The sequence below is a fragment of the Scylla paramamosain genome, chromosome 1 (assembly GCF_035594125.1).
Source record: "Scylla paramamosain isolate STU-SP2022 chromosome 1, ASM3559412v1, whole genome shotgun sequence".
In the NCBI taxonomy this organism is placed as follows: domain Eukaryota; kingdom Metazoa; phylum Arthropoda; class Malacostraca; order Decapoda; family Portunidae; genus Scylla; species Scylla paramamosain.
Window position 1 is genome coordinate 22748666 of NC_087151.1, and position 25301 is coordinate 22773966.

At 33.8% G+C, this 25301-nt stretch overlaps 1 protein-coding gene across 1 annotated transcript; it reads right to left on the reverse strand.

Moving 5' to 3' along the window:
* Nucleotides 1-311: 311 nt before the first annotated feature.
* LOC135103622 (piggyBac transposable element-derived protein 3-like) lies at nt 312-24636 on the reverse strand. Its single transcript, XM_064010157.1, has 2 exons — nt 24528-24636; nt 312-1987 (listed from the first exon to the last, which is right to left on the reverse strand). The coding sequence occupies exons 1-2, from the start codon at nt 24634-24636 to the stop codon at nt 312-314; spliced, it is 1785 nt and encodes a 594-aa protein (XP_063866227.1).
* Nucleotides 24637-25301: the final 665 nt, after the last annotated feature.

Consider the following 25301-nt stretch of genomic DNA (forward strand, 5'->3'; position numbering starts at 1 on the left):
TTATTTAAGGACATAAATAAAATAAAAACATGCAGAAGAAATTATTTATTACAAAAATTGTTAAATTTAAATGTTTGTGGGCATTTAACCAAAAGGTGACCAATTGGGTCCATTGGGCACTTGAGCACTTTAAATGCAAAAACAAAAAATAATTTTTCTGTAAGGTATTTTCTATGTTCTACACAAACAATAAATTATTCCATATCTTGATACTGTTCAAAACATAACATAGAGCTCCAAAAAACATAAAATACATTTGATTTCATTTTTGTAACACAATGTTTCCCTTTATCTCACATTGTTTTCTATTCCTACTGGTGAAAGTCCAGGAAGCAGTTTTTCTTCTGATCACAGCACAAGTACACATTACATTTTAGGCAATACATACGCACTTTGCTTTTGCACCCTGGGAGTTTGCATGTTGCACGGTTTGCTGAGAAAGCAGGGAAGTGTCCTATTCCATCCTTGCGGATGTCATCTTCAGGAATGGGTTTAGTTGCTCTGCCACATTTCTTCTTTTTCTCAAAGTTTACCTTTACAGCATCAGTTGATGGCCTCCCTCTTTTCTTTCTCAAATCCTTTCCACTAGCTGTGAGTGAGAAAGCTAGTTTTAGTTTGAAATCACAGAGGGCATATTGCTTCTTCTCAGGAATTTCTAGTGAGACAGCTGAGCGCCTGTAAAGTAGCCAACTATTGACTACTGCCATGTCAAAAAGATGAAAAACAAGCCTCAAGTAGTATTTCCTAGAACGAAAAGACATTCTATAGTACGCCAGGAGTTGGTCTTGAAGATCCACACCCCCCATGTGCTCATTGTACAATTTGACAATATTAGGTCTAGGGACTTCAACTTCTTCCTTTCTCTTCCTGTCATATCTCACACAAGTCTGTTGTGGTTGAGAAGTAGCAAATGTTGAACTTAGGCACACTGCTTTGTTGTCATACCATTTGACTGCATATGTAGTAACACCACTGTCACTCGTTGTCATCCATTCATCGTAACTACCTCTACCCTTGGAGTCTAGTTGCTTATCAGACTGGAATGACAAATCTGGAAGTCTCCTACTCTGAACTGTGCCACAGCACCAAATCCCTTTAGTCGCTAAGTACTCTACTAAAGGAAGAGAGTTGAACCAATTGTCAAAATATAATTTATGGTTCTTGTGATGAGGTATCACTTCTGCCAAGTGTAAAACCGAATTAGCACTTGGCCCAAGGTCAGGCACATCACTGGTGCTTACAGGGCAAATTTTACCTGTATAAGGCCTGAAGTCATAAACATAACCTTTGTCATCTGCTAGGACAAATATTTTATATCCCCATTTAGAGGGTTTCTTTGGATTGTACTGTTTCAAGCTTGATACTCCCTTGAAGGGAACAATTTGCTCGTCTACACTTAGATGCTCAGTCATAGGAACTTTTCTAAACTCCTGTCTCAGGTGGTCTATCAACATCCTCACCTTGCATAACTTGTCAGTGGTGTCAGTGTTGCTGTTATCCACAAAATGCAAATGGGATTTGATTTCTTCCCACCTATTTCTACTCATAACACATGATACAGCCTCAGTCATTGTGTAAGTAGACCAGTGCAGACGTGTATTAGGAATTTTGCTAACTGACATGAAGAAAGCACATCCTAGCCATTGTTCAAACTCATCACATGTAAGACCCAGAGGCTTGTTAGGATTTTGCTGTAGAGCGTACAAGTTGCTCTGTTCAACAATCTCACTGAGGAATTCATCAGACATGAACCTCTTGAAGTATTGCAAAGGTGTCAACAGCACCTCGTCCTCTGTTTGCTCTGGAATATCAAAAACAGGAACTGAAGGTGGTTCTTTTTGTTCAGTGACATGTTTCCAAATGGTGCGTCTGCGTTTCTTTCTTTTAGGATGAGATGGAAACTGAGGAGCTGGAATAATTTCTGCATCATCCACAACTAGAACAACTGTTTCTTCACCATCTCCTTCGTCAGTAGTGCTGCCAGTATCTATAAGAAAATATTTATTTTTCTATTAGTATTTTATCTTTCAATAGGCTTTCAAGCTCAAATACACTTAAAATGCTCAATTCTCGTAATGTCTTTTCGTTTCCCCATATTGGGTACCTTCCAAGCATTTTTTTCGTTTTTGTACGAAAGAAGCTGAAAACACTCATAATACTTGTTTTTGGTAAAGTTATTATCTTTCTCCTTAAAGTATGTTTTTTGCAAAAATGTTAGCGTTTTGGTACGGAAGTATGTCAAAAAACGTGTTTTGTAAATTTCTTTGTTTCCCCATATAGAGAGTTTTCCATGCCTTAGAGCGTTTTGGTGCCTAACACGTTTATAAACACTCAAAAGACACATTTATGGAACTGTCGTTTCTCTTCGCCATATAAGGTACTTTGCATGGATTTTGGCGTTTTGGTATCAAAACATGTGAAATACGCTGAAAATAAACGTTTTTAATAATATTATTTTAGTGTTTTGGTACCTAAGAAACTTAAAAACACTCATAATACACGTCTCTGGTAATGTCCTTTCATTTCCCCATATTATATATATGTTGTTTTCGTAATGTTTTTATTTTGTTTTTCGCCACAGAGTAGATGCACGCGTTTCAGCGTTTGGTTTATTATAAGTTGAATAACGCTGAAATGAAAAGTAATGTTTCGTTTCCTCATATAGTGAGCTTTACATGGACTTATAATAATAATAATAATGTGAAAAAAGAGTCAAAATACACGTTTTTGGCAATGTTGTTCTGTTTCTCGATATAGATATGCTAGCCATGCGTTTTAGCATTTAATATCTAGAGGCTTAAGACTCCCATAATACACTATTCTCGTAATGTCTTTTAGTTTCCCCATATATTACTGTTTTGTTTTCCTTTATAGGGGGTTTTCCATGCGTTTTGCCTAACACGCTCATAACCAACCAATCAAAAAGACTCGTTTCTGGATATGTCGTTTTTTTTCATATTTTATTTTATTTTTTTTGTTATGTGGTTCTGTTTCTCCATATAGAGACATGTTAATGCGTTTTAGCGTCTGGGAACCTATAAAGTTGATAAACATTTATAATAAAAGTGTCTCGTAATGACCTTTCCTTTCCTCATAGGATACTTTACATGAATATAGTTTTTTTTTTTTCGTAACAAGTCCTAAAACACTGAAAATACTGCTTTTTGGTAATGTTATTTTTTATTCATAAAGGGTTTTTTTTTTCATGCGTTTTAGAGTTTTGATACCAAAGCAGCTGAAAAACACTCAAAAGACACGTTTTTGGTAATGCTGTTTTCTATTCCCATAGGAGGTGCTTTTAATACTTTTTAGCGCTTTGGTGCCTAGCACGCTCATAAACACTCGAGACACGTTTCTGGAAATCTCATTCTCTTTTCCCATGAAAGGTGCATTGCATGCAAATACACATTTTTGGCAATATTATTCTGTTTCTCTATATAGAGTGCTATTCATGTGTTTTAACGTTTTGAAACCTAAAAAAAACACAAAAACACTCATAATACACGATTCATGTAATGTCTTTTCTTTTCCGCATTAAGTGTACTTTGCATGCATTTTGACATTTTTCTATGTAACAAGCTGAAAAACTAGAAAAAAAAAATCTTGATTTTGGTAATATTATTTTGTTTCTCCATAACATTTATTTTTGCATGCACTTTAGCATTTTGGAACATAAGAATTTCTAAAACACTCGATACACACGTTTTGCGTAATGCCGTTTTATATTCCCATGAAGGATGATTTCCATGCCTTTTCCCGCTTTGGTGCCTAACAATATCGAGTATTTTGTATAATTTATAGTGTTTTGATGCCTATTACACTCATAAACACTCAAAAGACACATTTATTCTTTGGAAATCTTGTTTCCTTACCCCATATATGATGCTTTGACTGCATTTTGGCGTTTTGGTAATGTTATTCTATTTCTCCATATAGAGTGCTATTCATGAGTTTTAGGGTTTTGGTAATTAAGAAGCTGAAATAAACTCATAATACATGTTTTTCGTTTTTTTTTTTTTTTTCTATTCCTCATATAGGGTAGTTTGCAGTATTTTGGCGTATCTGTTCATAACAAGCTCAAAAGCCCTCACAATACTTGTTTTTGTTAGTTATTCTCTTTCCCACATATTTTACATGTGTTTTAGCGTTTTGTTAAGAAAGTAGCTCAAAACACCTGAAAGAAAAGTTTTTGGTAATGTTTTTTTTTTTTTCCAGTATAGAGTGCTTTCCATGCTTTTTAGTGTTTTTGTGTCTAACAAGCTCATAAATACTCAAAAGAAACGTCTCTGTAAATTTCGTTTTGTTTCTCCATATTTTGGGCTCTACATGCATTTTGCCAATTTGGTACCTAACAATGTGAAAGACTCTCAAAATATACATTTTTGGTAATGTTCATTCGTATTCCAATATAGGTTGATTTCCATGATTTCAAGCGTTTTGATAGATAGAACGCTCATAAATTCCCTAAAAATCAAGTTTCTGGAAATTTCGTTTCGTTTGCTCATATAGGGGATTTTGCATGCGTTTTTAGCTTTTTGGTACCTAAGAATGTGAAAAAAAACACTCAAAATACACGTTTTTGGTAATGTTGTTCTGTTCCTTAATATAGAGGGATATTTAGTCGTTTTCGCGTTTTTTTTTTTATCTAAGAAGTTTAAAAGCACTCATAGAACACGTTTCTCGTAATGTTCTTTCGTTACCCCATACAAGTTATTTTGCATGCATTTTGTCGTTTTCCTACGTTACGAACTCAGAACACTCAAAATGCTTTTTCTTTTTTTAATAAGGGTATTTTGCATGCGTTTTATCGTTTTGGTACGGAAGAAGCTAAAAAAAAAAACACACAAAAGACAAGTTTCTCGTAATGTAGTTTTGTATTCCATATAGGGTGATTTCCATGCTCTTTAGCGTTTTGTGCCTAGCACTCATACAAACACTGAAAAGACACGTTTCTGGGAATCTCGTTTCCTTTTCAAATATATCGTTTCGATACATAAATCGCTTATAAACACTCAAAAGAAATGTTTCTAGAAATTTCCTTTGGTTTTCCATTATGAAGGGTTTTTGCATGCATTTTGACATTTTGGTACCTAAGAATGTGAAATATTCTGAAAAACACATTTTTTGCTTTAACATTTTTTTTTGTGCCTAAGAAGCTTAAAAGCACTCATAATGTTTCTCGTAATGTTCTTTCGTTACCCCATATAGAGTATTTTCAATGCATTTTGGCGTTTTATACGTGAAAAGCTCAAAAACAATGAAAATACTTGATTTTGGTAATGTTATTCTGTTTCTCCATAAAGCGCGTTTTGTTTGCGTTTTAGAGTTTTGGTAGGTGAGGATATCAAAAACACTGAAAAGAGATGTTTTGTTTTCTTTTCCCATATAGAGTGTTTTCCTTTTCTCTTTTTGCATTTTCGTGCCTAACACGCTCATAAACGCTAAGAGACACTTTTTTTTGGGGGGGGAAACCTCGTTTCCTTATCCCAGATAGGGTGCTTTGCATGCATTTTGTCGTTTTGGTACCTAACAATGTGAAATATACTCAATATATATGTTTTTGTTAATGTTGATCTGTTTCTTCATATAGAGTGCTATTTATGCGTTTTAGGATTTTGACACCAATGAAGCTCAAAAACGCTCATAATACAAGATTCTCGTAATGTCTTTTTATTTCCCCATACAGGGCACTTTCCAAGCATTTTGAGGTTTTTGTACGTAACATGTATGAAAACACTCAATATACTTTTTTTTTTAATGTTATTGTTTCTCTATTTGTGTGTTTTACTTACGTGTTAGCGTTTTGATACGTAAATATCTCCAAAAAACACTCAAATGACACATTTTTGGTAATATTGTGTTCTTTTCCAATATAGCATATTTTTCATGGGTTTTAGGTTTTTTGTGCCTAACAACCTTACAAACACTCAAAAGGCACGCTACTGTAAATGCCGTTTTCTTTCATCTTATAGAGTGGTTTGCATGCATATTGGGTTAGGGCAACTAAGAATGTCAAATGCACTCAAAATGCACGTTTTCTGTATTTTTTTTTTTTTTCGTAAGGAATTCTGTTCATGTATTTTAGTGTTTTCGTACCTAATAATAAATATTTCTTGGAATTTTTTTTTTCCGACATGTAAAGTTGTTCACATTATGTTGCCTTTTTTTTTTACGTAACATGCTCAAAAACTCTCAAAATGCTTGTTTTATTGGTAGTTATTCTGCTTTCTATACAGGGTTGCATGCCTTTTAACATTTTGTTACGTAAGTAGCTCAAAACACAGATAAGAGACGTTTTTAGTAATGTTTTTTTTTCTTTTTCTCAATTTCCCATATAAGGTACTTTCCATGCTTTTTATCGTTTTCATGCCTAGCACGCTCACAAACACTCAAAAGACACATTTTTTGAAATCTCCTTTCGTTTTCTCATATAGAGAGGTTTGCATGTAGTTTCGCGTTATGGGAGCTAACAATGTGAAATACACCCAAAATACACATTTTTGGTAATATTGTTCTGTTTCTTCATAAAGAGTTTTAGGATCTTTGTACCTACGAAGCTCAAAAACACTCATACGACAAGTTCCTTATAATGGCGTTTTGTTTAGCATGTATTTTGAATACATTTTGGCGATTTTGTACATGATTTATTACCTAAGAAACAAAAAAAAACACTCATAATACACATTCCTCGTAATATAGTATTGCTTCCATATATAGGGAACTTTGCATGCATTTTGGCGTTTTTTTTAAGTAACAAGCCCAAAAATACACAAAATAATTGTTGGTGGTAATGTTATTCTGCTTCTCCATATAGAGTGTTTTGACTGCGTTTTAGCGTTTTGGTACGTAGGTAACCCAAAAACATTGAAAAAGAGACATTTTTGGCAATACTTTTGTTTTCTCATATATGGTGCTTTCCATGCTTTTTTTTTTTATGCCTATCACTCTTATAAACACTAAAAAGACAAGTCTCTGGAAATCTTGTATCCTTTCCCATATAATGTGCTTTGCTTTGAATTTGTCGTTTTGTGAAATTTTGTGAAATACACTCTAAATACATCCTCTTGGTAATATTGTTTTGTTTCTCCATATATACGTTTTAGCGTTTTAGTATCTAAGGAGCTGATAATACACATTTCTTGAAATTTTCTTTTTTTTTTCCTCTCCCCATACAGGGTACTTTTTATGTATTTTTTGCGTTTATGTACTCAATGAGCATAAAAAAAAATATTCAAAATACTTGTTTTTGGTAATGTTATTCTGTTTCTCCATTATGGATGTTTTTGCATGCGATTTTGCGTTTTGGTGCGTAAGTAACTCAAAAACACTGAAAGGGGTATTGTAGGATCGCTAATCCTGTGTTAAATTGCTTATGTTTTGTCCATGCCTTTTAGCGTTTTAGAACCTAGCACGCTCATAAATACTAAAAAGACACGTTTCTGGAAATCTCGCTTCCTTTCCCCCATAAAGGGTGCTTTGCATTCAGTTTGGCGTATTGGTACTACAAAAGTGAAATACACTCAAAATACACATTCTTGTTAAAGTTGTACTGTTTCTCCATATTGAGTGGTATTTATGCGTTTGGTGCTGCTGTTTTGGTATCCAAGAAGCTCAAAACCATTGCTAATACACGTTTCTGGTAACTTTTTTTTTCTTTTTCTCGTTTCTCCATAGAGGGTACTTTGCATGTATTTTGGCGTTTGTCTACGTAACAAGCTCAAATAAAAAATCAAAACTCTTGTTTTTGATAATGTTATTCTGTTTCTACATAAAAGGTGTTTTGCATGCGTTATAGCGTTTTGGAATGTAAGTAGGTCAAAAAACACTCAAAAGAAACTAACAATGTGAAATACACGTAAAATACATGTTTTGGTAATATTTTTTTCTGTCTCTCCAAATGGAGAAACATGCATGCATATGAATGTTTTGGTACCTAATAAGCTCAAAAACACTCGTAATACGCGTTTTTCGTTTTTTTTTTTTCGTTTCCGCATTTAAAGTAGTTTGAAATATTTTGGCCTTTTGTAAGTAACATGCTCAAAAACATTCAAAACAATTGTTTTTGGTATTTATTTTGTTTTCCATAGAGATACATGCGTTTTAGCGTTTTCTTACATAAAAAACTCAAAACACTGGAAAGAGACGTTTTTAGTAATGTTCTTTTGTTTTCCCATATAGGGTGGCTTCCATGCTTTTCAGCGTTTCGATGCCTAGCACGCTTGTTAACACTCAAAAGACACGTTTCTGGAAATCTCGTTTTCTTTCTCCATATGGATGCTTTCTATGCATTTTGGCGTTTTGGTATCTAACAATGTGAAACACATTCAAAATACACCTTTTTTTTTTTTGTTGTTGCTCCTCCATGAAGAGTGCTATTCATGCTTTATAGCGTTTTGGTACCTGAGAAGCTCAAAAGCTCTCTTAACACAAGTTTCTCGTAATGTCTTCTCCTTTCCCCATGTAAAGTACTTTCCACGCATTTTTGGCATTTTTCTACGTAACAAGCTCAAAAACACTCCAAATACACGTTTTTAGTAGAAATATAAGGTTTTTCCATGAAGGGCGTTTTACATACGTTTTAGCGTTTTGATAAGTAGCTCAAAACACTTAAAAGAGAAATTTTTGTTGAAGTTATTTTGTTTTTACTTATAAGGTGTTTTCCATGCTTTTTAGTATTTTAGTTCCTAGCGCGTTCATAAACTCTCAAAAGAAATGTTTCTGGAAATCTCATTTAGTATCCCAATATAAGCTGTTTTGTATGCTTTTTTTTGACGTTTTAGTACCTAACTAACAAAGTGAAAACACTCAAAATACTTCTTTTTGGGTTACGTTATTTTGTTTCACTATAAAAGGTGTTTTGCATGCGTTTTAGCGTTTTCGTACATAAGTGGTTCAAAAACACTCAAAAGACACGATTTTCCTAATATTGTTTCATTTTTCCATACAGGGTGGTATCTATGCTTTTTAACGTTTATCGTGTCTAACACACTTAATAAAATCACAAAAGACACGTTTCTGTTAATGCCGTTTCCTTTCCCCATGTAGGTGACTTTGCATGCATTTTGGAGTTTGGTAACTAACAATGGGAAAAAACATTCAAAATACACGTCTTTGGTAATGAAGTTTTATTTCGCTATAGAGAATGCTATTGATGCCTTTTAACGTTTTGGTACCTAAGAAGCTTAATAACTCTCATTACACACGTTTCTCTTAATATTATTTTCTTTCCCCATATAGAGTACTTTCCATGCATTATAGAATTTTTGTACGTAACAAGCTCAAAACCTGAAAATACCGTTTTTTTTTGGTAAACTTATACTGTTTTTCCATAAAGGGTGTTTTGCCTGCGTTTTAGCTTTTTGGTACGTAAGTAGCTTAAAAACATCGAAAAGAGAAGAATTTGATAATGATGTAGTGTTCTTCCACATAGGATACTTTCAATGCTATCTAGCTTTTTGGTATCTAAACATGCCATAATCACTCAACAAACACGTTTCTTAAAATGTTGTTTCCTTTCCCCATATAAGGTGCTTTACATACATTTTGACATTTTGGTATATGACAATGGGAAATGCACTCAAAATATATGTTTTTTTGGTAGTGTTGCTCTATTTGTCCATGTAGAGAGCTATTCATGCTTTTTAGCGTTTGCTACTTGAGAAGCTTAAAAATATTCTTAATATACGTTTCTCGTAATGTCATTTTGTCTCCCCATATAGGTTGTTTGCATGCATTTTGACGTTCATGTACGCAACAAGCTCAAAAACATTAAAAACACTTCTAATTTTTTCTTAAGTAAAAATACTTGGTAATGTTACTTTGTGTCTCCACAAAGGGTATTTTCCGTGCGTTTTAGTATTTTGGTACATATGCAGCTCCAAAAAAATTTAAAAAATATCAAAAGACTTTTTTTTTGTTTTCCCATATAGGATGTTTTCCAAGATTTTTAGAGTTTTGCTGTGTAACATACAAAAAATACTCAAAAGATACGTTTCACTTAATGTCGTTTCTTTTTCTCATATAGGGCACATTGCATGCATTTTGGCGTTTTGGTACTTAACAGTGTAAAGAAAAAAAAACACAAAATACACGTTTTTTGGTAATATTGTTGTTTCTCTATATGAAGAGTTATTCAATGCTTTTCTGCTTTTTTTTTTTTTTTTGGTACTATGAAGCTCAAAAACACTCCTAAAACAAGTTATTCGTAGGGTCCTCTTGTTTCCCCATTCTTCCCCTGTTTCATTTTTGTATTGTTATTCTGTTTCTCCGTATAGAGTGTTATTCGTGCGTTTCAGTGTTTTGGTACCTAAGAAGCTCAAAAGTATTAAAAAAAACACGTTTCTCGTAATGTTCTTTAGTTTCGCGATGTAGTGTATTTTGCAAGCTGAAAACACTTAACATACTTGTTTTTGGTAATGTTACTCTGTATCTCAATAAAGGGGTTTTGCATGCGTTTTAGGGTGTTGTTAGTTAAGTAACCCAAAAACACTCAAAAGGAACGTTTTTTGGTAATGTTATTTTGTTTTCCCATATCGGGTGCCTTCGATGCTTTTTAGCGTTTTATTGTCAAACATGCACAAAAACACATATAGGATACGTTTCCTGTAAAGTCGTTTCATTTCACCGTAGAGGTTGCCTTGCATGCTTTTTGGCGTTTTGTTATCTAATGATGTTAAAAACACACAAAATAGACTTTTTTTTTTGTATTCTTAATCTGTTTCTCCATATTGAGTGTTCTTCATGTGTTTCAGCGTTTTGGTACATAGCTCAAAAAGAAGCTCAAAAACACTAAAAATACACGTCTCTCGTAATGTTCTTTATTTTTGCAATGAAGTGCACTTTTAATATATATTTGCGGTTTTTTACGTAACAAGCAAAAACAAAACAAAAAAAACAGAAAATGCACGTTTTTATTAAAGTTGTTATTGTTTCCCTATAAAAGGTGTTTTGCAAGTGTTTTAGCATTTCGATACGTAAGTACCTAAAAACACTCAAAAGACACGTTTTAGTATTTTTTTTTCCCATATTGAGTTTTTTCCATGCTTTTTAGTGTTTTCGTGCTTTCAAAGGACATTCAAAAAGACATGTTTATGTAACCGAAATTTCAATTCACAATTGAGGGTGCTTTGCATGGTTTTTCGGCGTTTCGGTATTTAAGAATGTAAAAAAAAACATTTGATAATGTTGTTCTCTATCCGAGATAGAGTGCTATTCATGCGTTTTCATGTTTCTACATATAGAGTGTTGTTGAGAATTTTGTTAGCTAAGGTTTAATAATTCATAATACGTGTGTATTAATAATACAATATTATTGTAATTAATATTGTTTTCTTTCATCATATAAGGTCCATTGCATGCATTTTGCTGTTTCTGTACCTAACGATCTGAAAAATCATCGTAATACACATTTTTGGTAATGGTATTCTGTTTCTCCATAATGAGTGTTTTGCATGAATTTTACCGTTTTGGTACATTAGAAGCTCAAAAACACACAAAAGACACCTTTTTTGTAATGTTGTTTTGTAGGATACTTTCCAAGCATTTTTATTGTTTTGCTGCATAAAACGCTAAAAAAAAAAAAAAACACGTTTCTGGTAATGTCGCTTCGTTTTCCTATATAGAGTGCTTTGCATGCGTTTTGTCAGTTTGGTATCTAACAATGTAAAAAACACTCAAAATACACGTTTTTGGTAATGTTCTAATTCTCCACATAGAGGGTTATTCAACGCATTCTCGCGAACCTCAAAAACACTGCTTATACACGTTTCTCGTAATGTTCTTTCGTTTTCACATACCGGGTACTTTGCATGCATTTTAGCGTTTATATACGTAATAAGCTAATAAACACCCAAAATACTTGTTTTTGGTAATGTTACTCTGTGTCTCAATGAAGAGGGTTTTACATCCGTTTTAGCGTTTTGGTAGGTAAGTACCTCAAAAACATTGAAAAGGAACGTTTTTCATAATGTTTTGTTTTCCAATATAACGTGCTTTCCATACTTTTTCGCGTTTTGTTGTCTAACATGAACAAAAATAATTATAAGATACGTTTCTTGTAATGTCGTTTTATTTCAAAATAGAGGGTGTTATGCTTGCATTTTGGCGTTTTTTTTTTTTTTTTCTAGCTATGTGAAAAACACTAGAAATACATATTTTTTTGTAATGTTCTTCTGTTTCTCCACATAGTGCTATTTACACGTTTTAGCGTTTTGGTGCTTAAGAAGCTCAAAATCACTCAAAATACACGTCACTCGAAGTGTTCTTTTGTAGCGGTTTCGAACGTAACAAGCTCATAAACACTGAAAATACACGTTTTTGGTAAAGTTATTGTGTCCCTCTATGAAGGGTGTTTTGCAAAGCATCCTATAAGGGGTAAGGATACAAGATATCCAAAAAAAAAAAAAAAATAGAAAAGCGTATCTTTTGAGTGTTTATGAGCGTGTTGAAATGCTGATATGCTGAAAAAAAAAAACTTGGAAAACACCCAATATAGGGGAAAAAATATCAAGAAAGTGTCTTTTTAGTTTTTTTTTTTTTTTTAACGCCTTACATACCAAAATGCTAAAATGCGTGTAAAACGCCCTTTATGAAAAAAAAAGAATATTATTTCTGTTTAAATTGTTACATAGATAAACGCCAAAATGCATAGAAAGTACCTTAGATAGGGCAACGAAAGCATATCACGAGAAACGTGTATTAAAAGTTTTCTAGAGCTTCTTAGGTATCAAAAGGCTAAGACGCATGAACAGAACTCTATAAAAAGAAACAGAACATGACCAAAAAACGTGTTCTTTGCATGCATTTTGGCATTTTGGTATCGAACAAAATGAAATACACTTAAATTACACGGTTCTGGTAATGTTCTGTTTTCCTTTTATTATTTTTTTACATATAGAGTATTACTCATGCGTTTTTGTGTTTTAGTACCTAGGAAGCTCAAAAACACTCATAATGGACGTTTCTTGTAATGTCTTTTCGGTTCCTCATATAGAAGTACGTTTTTCACGTTTTTGTACATAACAAGCTAAAAAAAACAAAAAAACATACAAAATACCTGTTTTTTTTAATGTTATTGTCTTATTCTATATAGAGTGATCTGCATGCGTTTTAGTGGTACGTAAGTAGTTCAAAAACACTGAAAATACACTATTTTGGTAATTATCTTTTTCTTTCCATATAGGGTGTTTTAGATGCTTTTTAGCGTTTTGGTGCCTTACACGCTTACACTCAAAAGACTCGTTTCTTGAAATCTAGTTTCCTTTCCCCATAGAGGGTGCTTTGCATGCATTTTTTGCTTTTTAGTACATAACAGTGTTAAATACACTCAAAATACACGTGTTTGGTAAAGTGGTTCTGTTTCTCAATATAACATACTATTCGTGCCTTTTAGCGTTTTGTTACCTAAGAAGCTGAAAAACTCTCATAGGAGTAATACGTGTTTCTCGTAATGTCTTTTTGTTTCCACATGTGGTACTTTGCATGCATTTTAGCGTTTCATAAAGTGTGTTTTGTATGCCATTTACGTTTTGGTACATAAGAACTTCAAAAACTGAAAAAAAAAAAATTTTTTTTCGTTATATATATATATATATATATATATATATATATATATATATATATATATATATATATATATATATATATATATATATATATATATATATATATATATATATATATATATATATATATATATATATATATATATATATATATATATATATATATATATATATATATATATATATATATATATATATATATATATATATATATATATATATATATATATATATATATATATATATATATATATATATAAGGGAGGTGTCTTGAAACCTCCCTTTTGAACGAATTCAAGTCATAGGAAAGTGGAAATACAGAAGCAGGCAGGGAGTTCCAGAGTTTACCAGAGAAAGGGATGAATGATTGAGAATACTGGTTAACTCTTGCGTTAGAGAGGTGGACAGAATAGGGGTGAGAGAAAGAAGAAAGTCTTGTGCAGCGAGGCCGCGGAAGGAGGGGAGGCATGCAGTTAGCAAGATCAGAAGAGCAGTTACCGTGAAAATAGCGGTAGAAGAAAGCTAGAGATGCAACATTGCGGCGGTGAGAGAGAGGCTGAAGACAGTCAGTTAGAGGAGAGGAGTTGATGAGACGAAAAGCTTTTGATTCCACCCTGTCTAGAAGAGCAGTATAAGTGGAACCCCCCAAGACATGTGAAGCATACTCCATACATGGATGGATAAGGCCCTTGTACAGAGTTAGCAGCTGGGGGGGTGAGAAAAACTGGCGGAGACGTCTCAGAGCACCTAACTTCATAGAAGCTGTTTTAGCTAAAGATGAGATGTGAAGTTTCCGGTTCAGATTATAGGTAAGGGACAGACCGAGGATGTTCAGTGTAGAAGACGGGGACAGTTGAGTGTCATTGAAGAAGAGAGGATAGTTGTCTGGAAGGTTGTGTCGAATTGATAGATGGAGGAATTGAGTTCTTGAGGCATTAAACAATACCAAGTTTGCTCTGCCCCAATCAGAAATTCTTGAAAAATCAGAAGCCAGGCGTTCTGTGGCTTCCCTGCGTGATATGTTTACCTCCTGAAGGGTTGGACGTCTATGAAAAGAAGTGGAAAAGTGCAGGGTGGTATCATCAGCGTAAGAGTGGATAGGACAAGAAGTTTGGTTTAGAAGATCATTAATGAATAATAAGAAGAGAGTGGGTGACAGGACAGAAGCCTGAGGAACACCACTGTTAATAGATCTAGGAAAAGAACAGTGACCGTCTACCACAGCAGCAATAGAACGGTCAGAAAGGATACTTGAGATGAAAATACAGAGAGAAGGATAGAAACCTTAGGAGAGTAGTTTGGAAATCAAAGCTTTGTGCCAGACTCTATCAAAAGCTTTTGATATGTCCAAGGCAACAGCAAAAGTTTCACCAAAATCTCTAAAAGAGGATGACCAAGACTCAGTAAGGAAAGCCAGAAGATTACCAGTAGAGCGCCCTTGACGGAACCCATACTGGCGATCAGATAGAAGGTTGTGAAGTGATAGATGTTTAAGAATCTTCCTGTTGAGGATAGATTCAAAAACTTTAGATAGGGAGGAAATTAAAGCAATAGGACGGTAGTTTGAAGGATTAGAACGGTCACCCTTTTTAGGAACAGGTTGAATGTAGGCAAACTTCCAGCAAGGAAAGGTAGATGTTGACAGACAGAGCTGAAAGAGTTTGACTAGGCAAGGTGCAAGCGCGGAGGCACAGTTTCGGAGAACAATAGGAGGGACCCCATCAGGTCCATAAGCCTTCCGAGGGTTTAGGCCAGCAAGGGCATGGAAAACATCATTGCGAAGAATTTTAATAGGTGTCATGAAGTAGTCACAAGGTGGAGGAGAGGGAAGAACAAGCCCAGAATCGTCCAAGGTAGAGTTTTTAGCAAAGGTTTGAGCAAAGAGCTCAGCTTTAGAAATAGATGTGATAGCAGTGGTGCCATCTGGTTGAAATACAGTAGGTCATGGAGGATAGCAAAGTTGTAGGCTAGTTCACCAGGATGGTCAGTGAAGGGAGAGGAAAGCCAAAGCTGGTGGTAAACATTGAAGTCTCCAAGAATGGATATCTCTGCAAGAGAGAAAAGGCTCAGAATGTGCTCCACTTTGGAAGTTAAGTAGTCAAAGAATTTCTTATAGTCAGAGGAGTTAGGTGTGAGATATACAGCACGGATAAATTTAGTATGAGAGTGACTCTGTAGTCGTAGCCAAATGGTGGAAAACTCGGAAGATTCAAGAGCGTGGGCACGAGAGCAGGCTAAGGCATTGTGCACATAAACGCAGCATCCAGCTTTGGATCGAAAATGAGGATAGAGAAAGTAGGAGGGAACAGAAAAGAGGCTACTGTCAGTTGCCTCAGACACCTGAGTTTCAGTGAGGAAAAGAAGATGAGGTTTAGAAGAGGAGAGGTGTTGTTCTACAGATTGAAAATTAGATCTTAGACCGCGAATGTTGCAGAAGTTAATGAAGAAAAAGTTGAGGGGGGTGTCAAGACACTTAGGGTCGTCGACAGAAAGGCAGTCCGACCTAGGGACATTTATGGTCCCCTCCCCAGATGGGGACTCCGAGGCTGGTGTAGGAGTCGCCATGTTGATTTTAAAATTTTTGAGTGAAGGGTGTGTGTGTTATTTGGTGCTTGTAGTTTTGTGTGGAGGAAGAGAGTTGTCTTTAGAGGGCAGGTTGTGACTGCTCCCTTCTGTTGTGAGACACAAAGGGAAACGTTCAGTGAGGTCACAGCTGGGTTTAAAGATAAGTTCACAGCACCACCAGAACAGTGCTTTAGACCTCACTGGGAGTAATTATCGTTTCGGCAGGTGTCTACTGCCCCCTCCTATACCCATAAAGGATGAATTCCATGCTTTAAAGCTTTTTTTGATGCCTAAGACTGAAAAACACTCAAAAGACTTGTTTTTTGCAATGTCGCATCGTTTTCCCATAGAGGGGGTTTTACATGCATTTTGGTGTTTTTGTGCCTAATAATGTGAAAAACAGTTAAAATTCATGTTTTTGGTAATGCTCTGTTTCTCAATATAGAGAGCTATTCATACGTTTTAGCGTTTTGATTCCTAAGTTCAAAAACACTTACAGTACATGTTTCTTGTAATGTCTTTTTGTTTCTCCATACAGGGTACCTTCCATGCATTTCGACGTTTTTCTACGTACGAAAATCTGAAACACTCAAAATATTTGTTTTGAGTAATGTTTTTTTTAGTTTTTCCATAAAAGGTGTTTTGCATGCATTTTAGTGTTCTGGTACATAAACAGCTCAAAAACACTGAAAAGGGACGTTTTTGGTAATGTTTTTTTTTTGTTTTCCCACATAGGATGCTTTTCATGTTTTTTTAGTGTTTTGGTGCCTAGTACGCTCATAAACACTCCTCTGCACACATAAGGTGTTTTGGCATCTATCATTGCGAATTCACAGAAAATTCAAGTTTCTAGTAATGTTTTTTTTTTTTTTCCATATAGAGAGCTATTCATGAGTTTTAGGGGTTTGGTAATAAAAAAGCTCGAAAACACTTATAATATACTTTTCTTGTAATGTGTTTTCCTTTACTCATATAGGGTATTTTGCATGCATTTTCGTGTTATTCTCTTTTTTTTTTTTTGCGTTTTGGTGCCTAACATGCATAAAAACACGCAAAAGATATGTTTCTTGGAATATCGTTTCGTTTCCTCCTTTAAGTAGCTTCCATACATTTTTCTACGTAACATGCTCCAAAACACTAGATATACACGTTTTTTTGTAAAGTTATGCTGTTTCTTCATGAATTTTTTTACATGGTTTACAGCGTTTTGGTACATATCTAGTTTAAAAACATTAAAAAGAGACGTTTTCGGTAATATTGTTTTCTTTTAACTTATATGATGCTTTCCATGATTTTTTTTTTATCTTTTTGGTGCCTAGAACGCTCATAAAACCCTCTAAAGACACGTTTCTGAAAATCTCGTTTTCTTTTCCCCTACAGGATCCTTTGTATGCATTTTAGGGTCTTGATACCCGTGAAATATACTCAAAATGCACGTATTTGGTCATGGTATTGTGTTTCTTCAGATAGAATGCTATCGGTTTCATTGTTTGGATACCTATGTAGCTCAAAAACACCCATAATAAACGTTTCTCGTAATGTCTTTTCGTTTCCTCTTACAAGGTATTTTGGATGCATTTTGGAGTTTTTGTACGTAACAAGCTGAAACACACGCAAAAATACTTGTTTTTGGTGTTGTTACTCCGTTTCTCCTTAAAGTGTGTTTTTGCATTCAAAAGACACTTTTTTGTAAAGTTGTTTGTTACTTCATTTCGTCGGCTTTGCAAACATTTTGGCGTTTTGGTACCTAATAATGGGAAAACACTCAAAATACACGTTTTTGGTAATGTTATTGTTTCTCGAATAAAGTGCTATTCAAGCGTTTTACCATTTTGATAACTAAGAAGCTCAAAACTCTCAGAATACACGTTTCTTGTTCTCGTTTCACCATATAGAGTGGTTTTCATGCATTTTGTAATTTTTGGACGTAGCAAGCTCAAAAACATTGAAAATATATGTATTTGGTAAAGTTATAATGTTTCTTCATAAAAAGTTTTGCATGCTTTTCAGCGTTTTGGTACATAAGTAGGTTAGAATATTGTTTTGTTTTCCCATATGGGGTGTTTTTCATTTATTTATTTATTTGTTTATTTATTTTTACATCGTTTAGATGCCTAACACGATTATTAAAACTCAAAATACACGTTTCTGGAAATTCCGTTCCCTTTCCTCATATGGGGTGCTTTGCATGTATTTTAGTTTTTGTTACTTGACAATGTGAAATACACTCAAAGTTTACGTTTTTTGGTAATGCTTTTTTGTTTCTCTATATAGAGATTCATGCGTTTTAGCGTTTTAGTAACTAAGATCAATAAAACGTTTTTTTGTAATGTTATTCTGCTTCTCCAAAGAGAGTTTTGATCGTTATCGTTTTGGTACCTACAAAGCTCAAAAACAATTATAATACATATTTCAACTAATGTCTTTTCGTTTCCCCATAGTTGGTAATTTCCGTGCATTTTGTCTTTTTTTTATTTTTTTTACGTAACGAGCACAAAAACATTCGAAACCTTGTTTTTCGTTATTTTATTCCATTTTTGCATTAAGGGTGTTTTGCACGCGTTTTTACGTTTTTCCGTAAGTAGCTCAAAAACATTAAAAAAACGAAACAATTTTGAAAAATGTTTTCTTTTTTCATGCACATTGCTTTCCATGCTTTTCAGTGTTTTGGTGCCAGCACGCTCATAAACACACAAAAGAAGTTTTTTTTTTTTTGTAAACCTCGTTTCCTTACTCCATATAGGGTGCTTTTCACAGATTTTGGCTTTTTGTTTCCTAACAATGTGAGATACACTCAAAAACACACGTTTTCGGTAATGTTGCTCTGATTCTCTATAAAGAGTTTTCGAGTTTTAGTTTCTAAAGAGCTTACAACGTCTCAAAATGTTTATTTTTTGTAATTTATTGTGTTTCTACATAAAAGTTTTTTTTTTTTTTGCCTGCGTTTTAGTGTTTTGGTACGTAAGTAGCTGAAAAATACTTAAAAGACACGTTTTTAGTAATATTGTTTTCTTTTCCCATATAGGATGGTTTTGATGCTTTTTAGCGTTTTTGCTGCCCAACACACTCACAATTACTCAAAAAAAAAACGTTTCTGGAAATATATATATATTTTTTTCCCATATAGGTTGTTTTTCATGCATTTTTGCGTTATATTACCAAATAATATGAAACAATTTCAAAGTACACATTATTGGTGATGTTTTTTTGCTCCATATAAGAGTGCTCTTTATACGTTTTGGGGTTTCGGTTCCTAAGAAGTCCAAAAATACTCATAATACATGTTTTTTGGAATGCTTTCTCATTTCCCCATTCAGGGTACTTTCCAGGCATTTTGGCGTTCTTGTACGTAGAAAGCTCAAAAACACTAAATATGCTTGTTTTTGGTAATGTTATTCTATTTTCCCTACAAAGGGTGTTTTACATCAGTTTTAGCGTTTTGGTAAGTAATAAGTTCAAAAACACTCAAAAGACACTTTTCTCGTAATGTTTTGTATTACCACATGCGGCGATTTCCATGTTTTTTTTTTTTTTTTAGGGTTTTGATGGCTACAACGCTGTAAAACAGTCTTAAGACACATTTCTAGTAATGTTATTTCCTTTATCCATATAGGGAACTTTGCATGCTTTTTTGTGTATTGATACATAAAAATGTGAAAAACACTCAAAATACACGTTTTTGTTAATGTTCTTCTGTTTCTCGATATGAAGTATATTAATATGTTTTAGCAATATAGCACCTAAGGAACTAAAAAAAAAAAATCATAATACACGTTTCTAGTGTTTTTTTTTTTCGTTTTCCCATATAGAGTTACTTGCATCCATTTTGGCGTTTTTGTAGTAACTAGCTCAAAAATACTCAAAATACACGCTTCTTCTGAAGTTATACTGTTTCTCCATAGAGTTTTTTTTTTTATTTTGTTTACATTTTTTAAAACACTAAAAGGAGACGTTTTTTTGTAATACTGTTTTGTTTTCTCAAAGAGTGTACTCTCCATGCTTTTTATCGTGTTGTTGCCTAGCTCGCTCTTAAACACGTAAAAGACACGTTTGTGGTAATGTCTTTTCGTTTCCCCATATAGAAGGGTTTACAACCATTTTGGCGTTTTGATTGTGAAGTTATGCTGTTTCTCCATCGAGATTTTTTTTTTTTGCATACATTTTTGAAAACACTAAAAGGAGACGTTTTTGGTAAAATTTATTTATTTTTTTTTTCAAAGAGTGTACCCTCCATGCTTTTTATCGTGTTGCCTAGCTCGCCCTTAAACACGTAAAAGACACGTTTGTGGTAATGTCTTTTCGTTTCCCCATATAGGAGGCCTTACTAGCATTTTGGCATTTTGATACCACTAAAACACACACACACACACACACACACACACACACACAAAATGTTTTTGTTGGTATTCTTTTTCTAGATATAGAGAGCTATTCATGTGTTGTAACTTTTTGGCACCTAAGAAGCTCAAAAAAAAAAAAAACACTCGTTATACACGTTTCTCATAATGTCCCTTCGTTTCCCCATATAAGGTTGTTTGCGTGCATTTTGTCGTTTTAGTACGTAATGTGCACAAACACACTTACAAGAGAAGATTTTGGTAACTTTGTTAATTATATTCAAACCACATTCTTTGTATGCATTTTGATGTGTTGGTACCGAGCAATGTGAAAAACACTTAAAAAACAAGTCTTTGGCAATGTTTTATTGTTTTGGTATATATGTTTAAATATTAAGTTCACAAACACCTGTTATATGTGAAGGGTGTTTTACATGCTTTTTAGCATTTTGCTACGTAGGAAGTCCATAAACACATAACACTCAAATTTTAATTTTCGTAATGTTCTTTTGCATTAGAATATATGGTGTTTTCTATGTATTTTTGCATTTTTGTGCAATCTATATGTAGATTGCTCTTCATGCTTTTTAGAGTTTAGTTCCTTAAGGTCAATGACACTCATAATACACGCGTCTGGTAATTACGTTCTTTTCACCATATATGCATGCATTTTGTCGCTTCTGTACCTAATAAGCTCAAAAACACTAAAAATCAATATTTTTGGTAGTGTTATTCTGTTTTTCCATAAAGTGTTTTTAACATGCGTTTTAGCATTTTGATACGTAAGAAGCTTCTCATCAATGAAAAGAAACTTTTTTGGAAATATTGTTTTGTATTCCAATACAGGGTGCTTTCCATGGATTTTACTGTTTGCTGCCTAACACGCTAAAAAAAAAAAAAAAAAACACTAAAAAGACACTTCTCTGGTAATATCGTTTCACTTCCCCATATACAGTGCTGGATTTTGACGTTTTGATTCTTAACATTGTCAAAACATTAAAAAACAAAAAAAACTCAAAATGCATGTTTTTGGTAAAGGTGTTCTGTTTCTTCATATATAATATTATCCACGCGTTTTTTACTCTTGTTGCCTAAGAATCTCAAAAACATACATACACGTTTCTGATAATATCATTTATTTCATCATATAGACTAATATCCACGTATTTTGATGTTTCCCTACCTAATAAGCTCAAAAATACTGGAAACATGCATTTTTACTGATGTTATTGTGTTTCCTCATAAAGGCTCTTTTGCATGCGTTTAGTTTTGCGATACGGAAGAAGCTAAAAAAAAAAAAAAAAATACACGTTTTTGGTTATGTTTTCCATTTTAAAGCAGGGTGCTTTACATATTTTTAAGCATTTTCCTACCTAACACACTCAAAGATACTCAAAAGACACTTTTCTGGTAATGTCATTTCGTTTCCTCAATATAGTGCATTGCATGGAATTTGGCGTTTTGGTATCTAACAATTTGAAAAAAAAATGAAAATAAATGTTTTTGATGATGATGTGTTTCTCCATATAAAGTGCTATTCAAGCGTTTTACAGTTTTGGTACCTAAAAAGTTCAAAAGTACTCATAATACACGCTTCTCGTAATGTCTTTTCTTTCTGTTTATAGGGTAATTTGTATGCATTTGGTGTTTTGGTACCTGGTAATTTTGTTCTGTTTCAGCGTTTTGGTACCAAAGAAGCTAAGAAACACTTATAATACAGGTTTCTTATAATATCGGTTTATTTTGTATATAGGGTTGTTTGCATGCATATTGGCGTTTTTATACGTAACAAGCTCAAAAAACTGAAAAGACACGTTTTTTGGTAATGCCGCATTGTTTACCTGTGTAGAATGCTTCGCATGCTTTTTAACGTTTTGTTACTTAACAATGAGAAAAAATAAACACTCAAAATATACTTTTTTTGTAATGTTGCTCTGCTTTTATATATAGAGTAATATTCAAGCATTTTTGTGTTTGGGTACCAAAGAAGCTCAGAAAAACTCATTATGTACGTCTCTCATAATGTCTTTTCGTTTACCCATATAGAGTGGTTTGCATGCATTTTGACGTTTTAGTACCTAACGAGCTCAAACACACTTACAATACACGTTTTTGGAAACTTTTTGTTTTTGTGCTTCTTCAGATCAGTTGTTTTGTATGCATTTTGGCGTTTTGTTAATTAATAAAGTGAAAAACACCCAAAACGCACGATTTTGGTAATGTTCTGTATCTCCCTATAGTTTTTTTATTCTTATTTTCACACGTTTTAGTGTTTTGGTACCTAAGCTCAGAAATACTCATTATTCACGTTTCTGCTAATATCATTTCGTTTCCCAATAAAGGCGTTTTTCTATGTAAGTAGTAAAAAAAAAAAAAAAAAAAAAAACTTAATTCACGATTTCGATAATGTTATTCCGTTTGACCATAAAGGGTGTTTTGCATGCGTTTGAGTATTTTGGTATGGAAGAAGCTTAAAACATATAAGCAATGTTTTTGTTATTCTTGATTTCTATTCAAATATAGGGTGCTTTCCATGCTTTTTAACGTTTTCGTGCCTAATATTTTCAAAAACACTCAAAAGAAACGTTTCTGGTTTTCATTACCTCATATAGAGAGCTTTTGATGCATTTTGGAGTTTTGATTATTGATAATGTGAAATACTCTCAAAATGCACGTTTTTCGTAATGTTCTGTTTCTCTATATTAAATGATATTCACGCGTTTTAGCATTTTGGTATCTAAGAATCTAAAAAGAAGCACTCATAAAGCACGTTTCTGATAATATCGTTTTGTTTCATCATAGAGGGTATCTTTCATGCATTTGGACGTTTGTGTTCCTAAGAAGTTAAAAATACTCAAAGTACACATTTTTGGAAATGTTATTCTGTTTCTCCATTAGAATGTTTTGCATGCGTTTTATTATTTTGGTATGTAAGAAGGTCTAAACACTCCAAAGCAACGTTTTTGGTAATGTTTTGTTACCATATAGGGTGGTTTTCATGCTTTTTTTAATGTTCTGGTGTCTAACATGCTCAAAAACATTCAAACGACACATGTCATCTCGTTTCACCATATACAGCATGCATTTTGGCGTTTTAGTACCTAACGTAGTAAATAAATAAATAAATAAAAATAAAATAAATGTGTTTACTAAAGTTCTATTTCTTCAGATGGTGTGTTATTCATGCGTTTTAGAGTTTTGGAACCTAAAAAAAAAAAAAAATATATATATATATATATATATATATATATATATATATATATATATATATATATATATATATATATATATATATATATATATATATATATATATATATATATATATAAAATAATAATTTCCGTTTCTCGTAATATTTTTTTTCGTTTCCTCGAATAAGGTGCTTTGTATATACTTTTGCGTTTTGGTATCTAACAATGGAAAGTGCGCTCAAAACAAACGTTTTTGGTAATTTTCTATTTCTCAATATAAAGTGCTATTTACGCGTTTTAGCCTTTTGGTACTTAAGAAGCTCTAGAACATTAATAATAAACATTTCTTTTAATATCATTTAATTTCCAAAATAGATTATTTTTCATGCAATTTAGCATTTTCGTATGTAACAAGCTGAAAACACTGAAAATATACGTTTTTTGGAGCCACAAATGTCCCCAGGGCGGACTGCTCTTCTGATAATGCCCCTAAGTGTCTTGACACCCCCCTCAACTTTTTCTTCATTAACTTCTGTAACATTCGCGGTCTAAGATCTAATTTTCAATCAGTAGAACACCACCTCTCCTCTTCTAAACCTCATCTTCTCACTGAAAATCAGGTATCTGAGGCAAGTGACAGTAGGCCCTTTTTCTGTTCCCTCCTACTTTCTCTATCCTGATTTTCAATTCAAAGCTGGATGTTGCGTTTATGTGCGAAACGACATAACCTTCTCTCGTGCCCACGCCCTTGAATCTTCTGAGTTTTCCACCATCTGGCTACAACTTCAGAGTCACTCTCAAACTAAATTCAGATGTGCTGTATAAATCTCACCTAACTCCTCTGACTACAAGAAATTCTTTGACTGCTTAACTTCCAAAGTGAACCATATTCAGACTGTCTTCCCTTTTGCAGAGATCTCCATTCTTGGAGACATCAGTGTTCACCACCAGCTTTGGCTTTCCTCTCCCTTCACTGACCATCCTGGTGAACTAGCCTTCAATTTGCTATCCTCCACGACCTACAGCAATTGGTGCAACACCCTCGTCGTATTCCTGATCGTTTTGGAGATAAGCCTAACATTCTTGACCTTTTCCTCACCTCTAATCCTTCTCCATATGCTGTCACCCTCTCTTCTCCGTTGGGCTCCTCCGATCACAATCTCATATCTGTATCTTGTCCTATCGCTCCAATCTCTCCTCAGGATCCCCCTAAGCGTAGGTGCCTCTGGAGTTTTACCTCTGTTAGTTGGGGAACCTGAGGAGGTATTTTGCTGATTTTCCTTGGAATGACCACTGCTTCCGTGTCAGAGACCCATCTTTGTGTGCCGAACGCATAACAAAGGTGATAGTGTCTGTCATGGAGGCATACTTTCCTCACTCTTTTTCTCGACCTAAACCTTCCAAACCTTGGTTTAACACAGCTTGTTCTCGTGCTATACATGATAGATAGGTGGCCCACAAAAGGTACTTAAGCCTTCCATCACCAGAATCTCATGCACTTTATATTTCTGCCCGGAACCATGCCAAGTCTGCTCTCCAACAACCTAAAAATACTCCTTCATTAACAGAAAGTGTCAAAATCTTTCAAAATCTAACTCCCCTCGAGACTTCTGCCATCTAGCCCAAAATATCTCCAATAACTTTGC

Coding starts and splice junctions, on each gene's coding strand:
- LOC135103622 (XM_064010157.1), bottom strand. CDS start 24,636: ATGGTCAGTGAAGGGAGAGGAAAGCCAAAGCTGGTGGTGAACACTGAT. Junction 1,988..24,527: donor GAATATGGTTCACTTTGGAA/GTTAAGCAGTCA, acceptor ATTTTCTTATAG/ATACTGGCAGCACTACTGAC.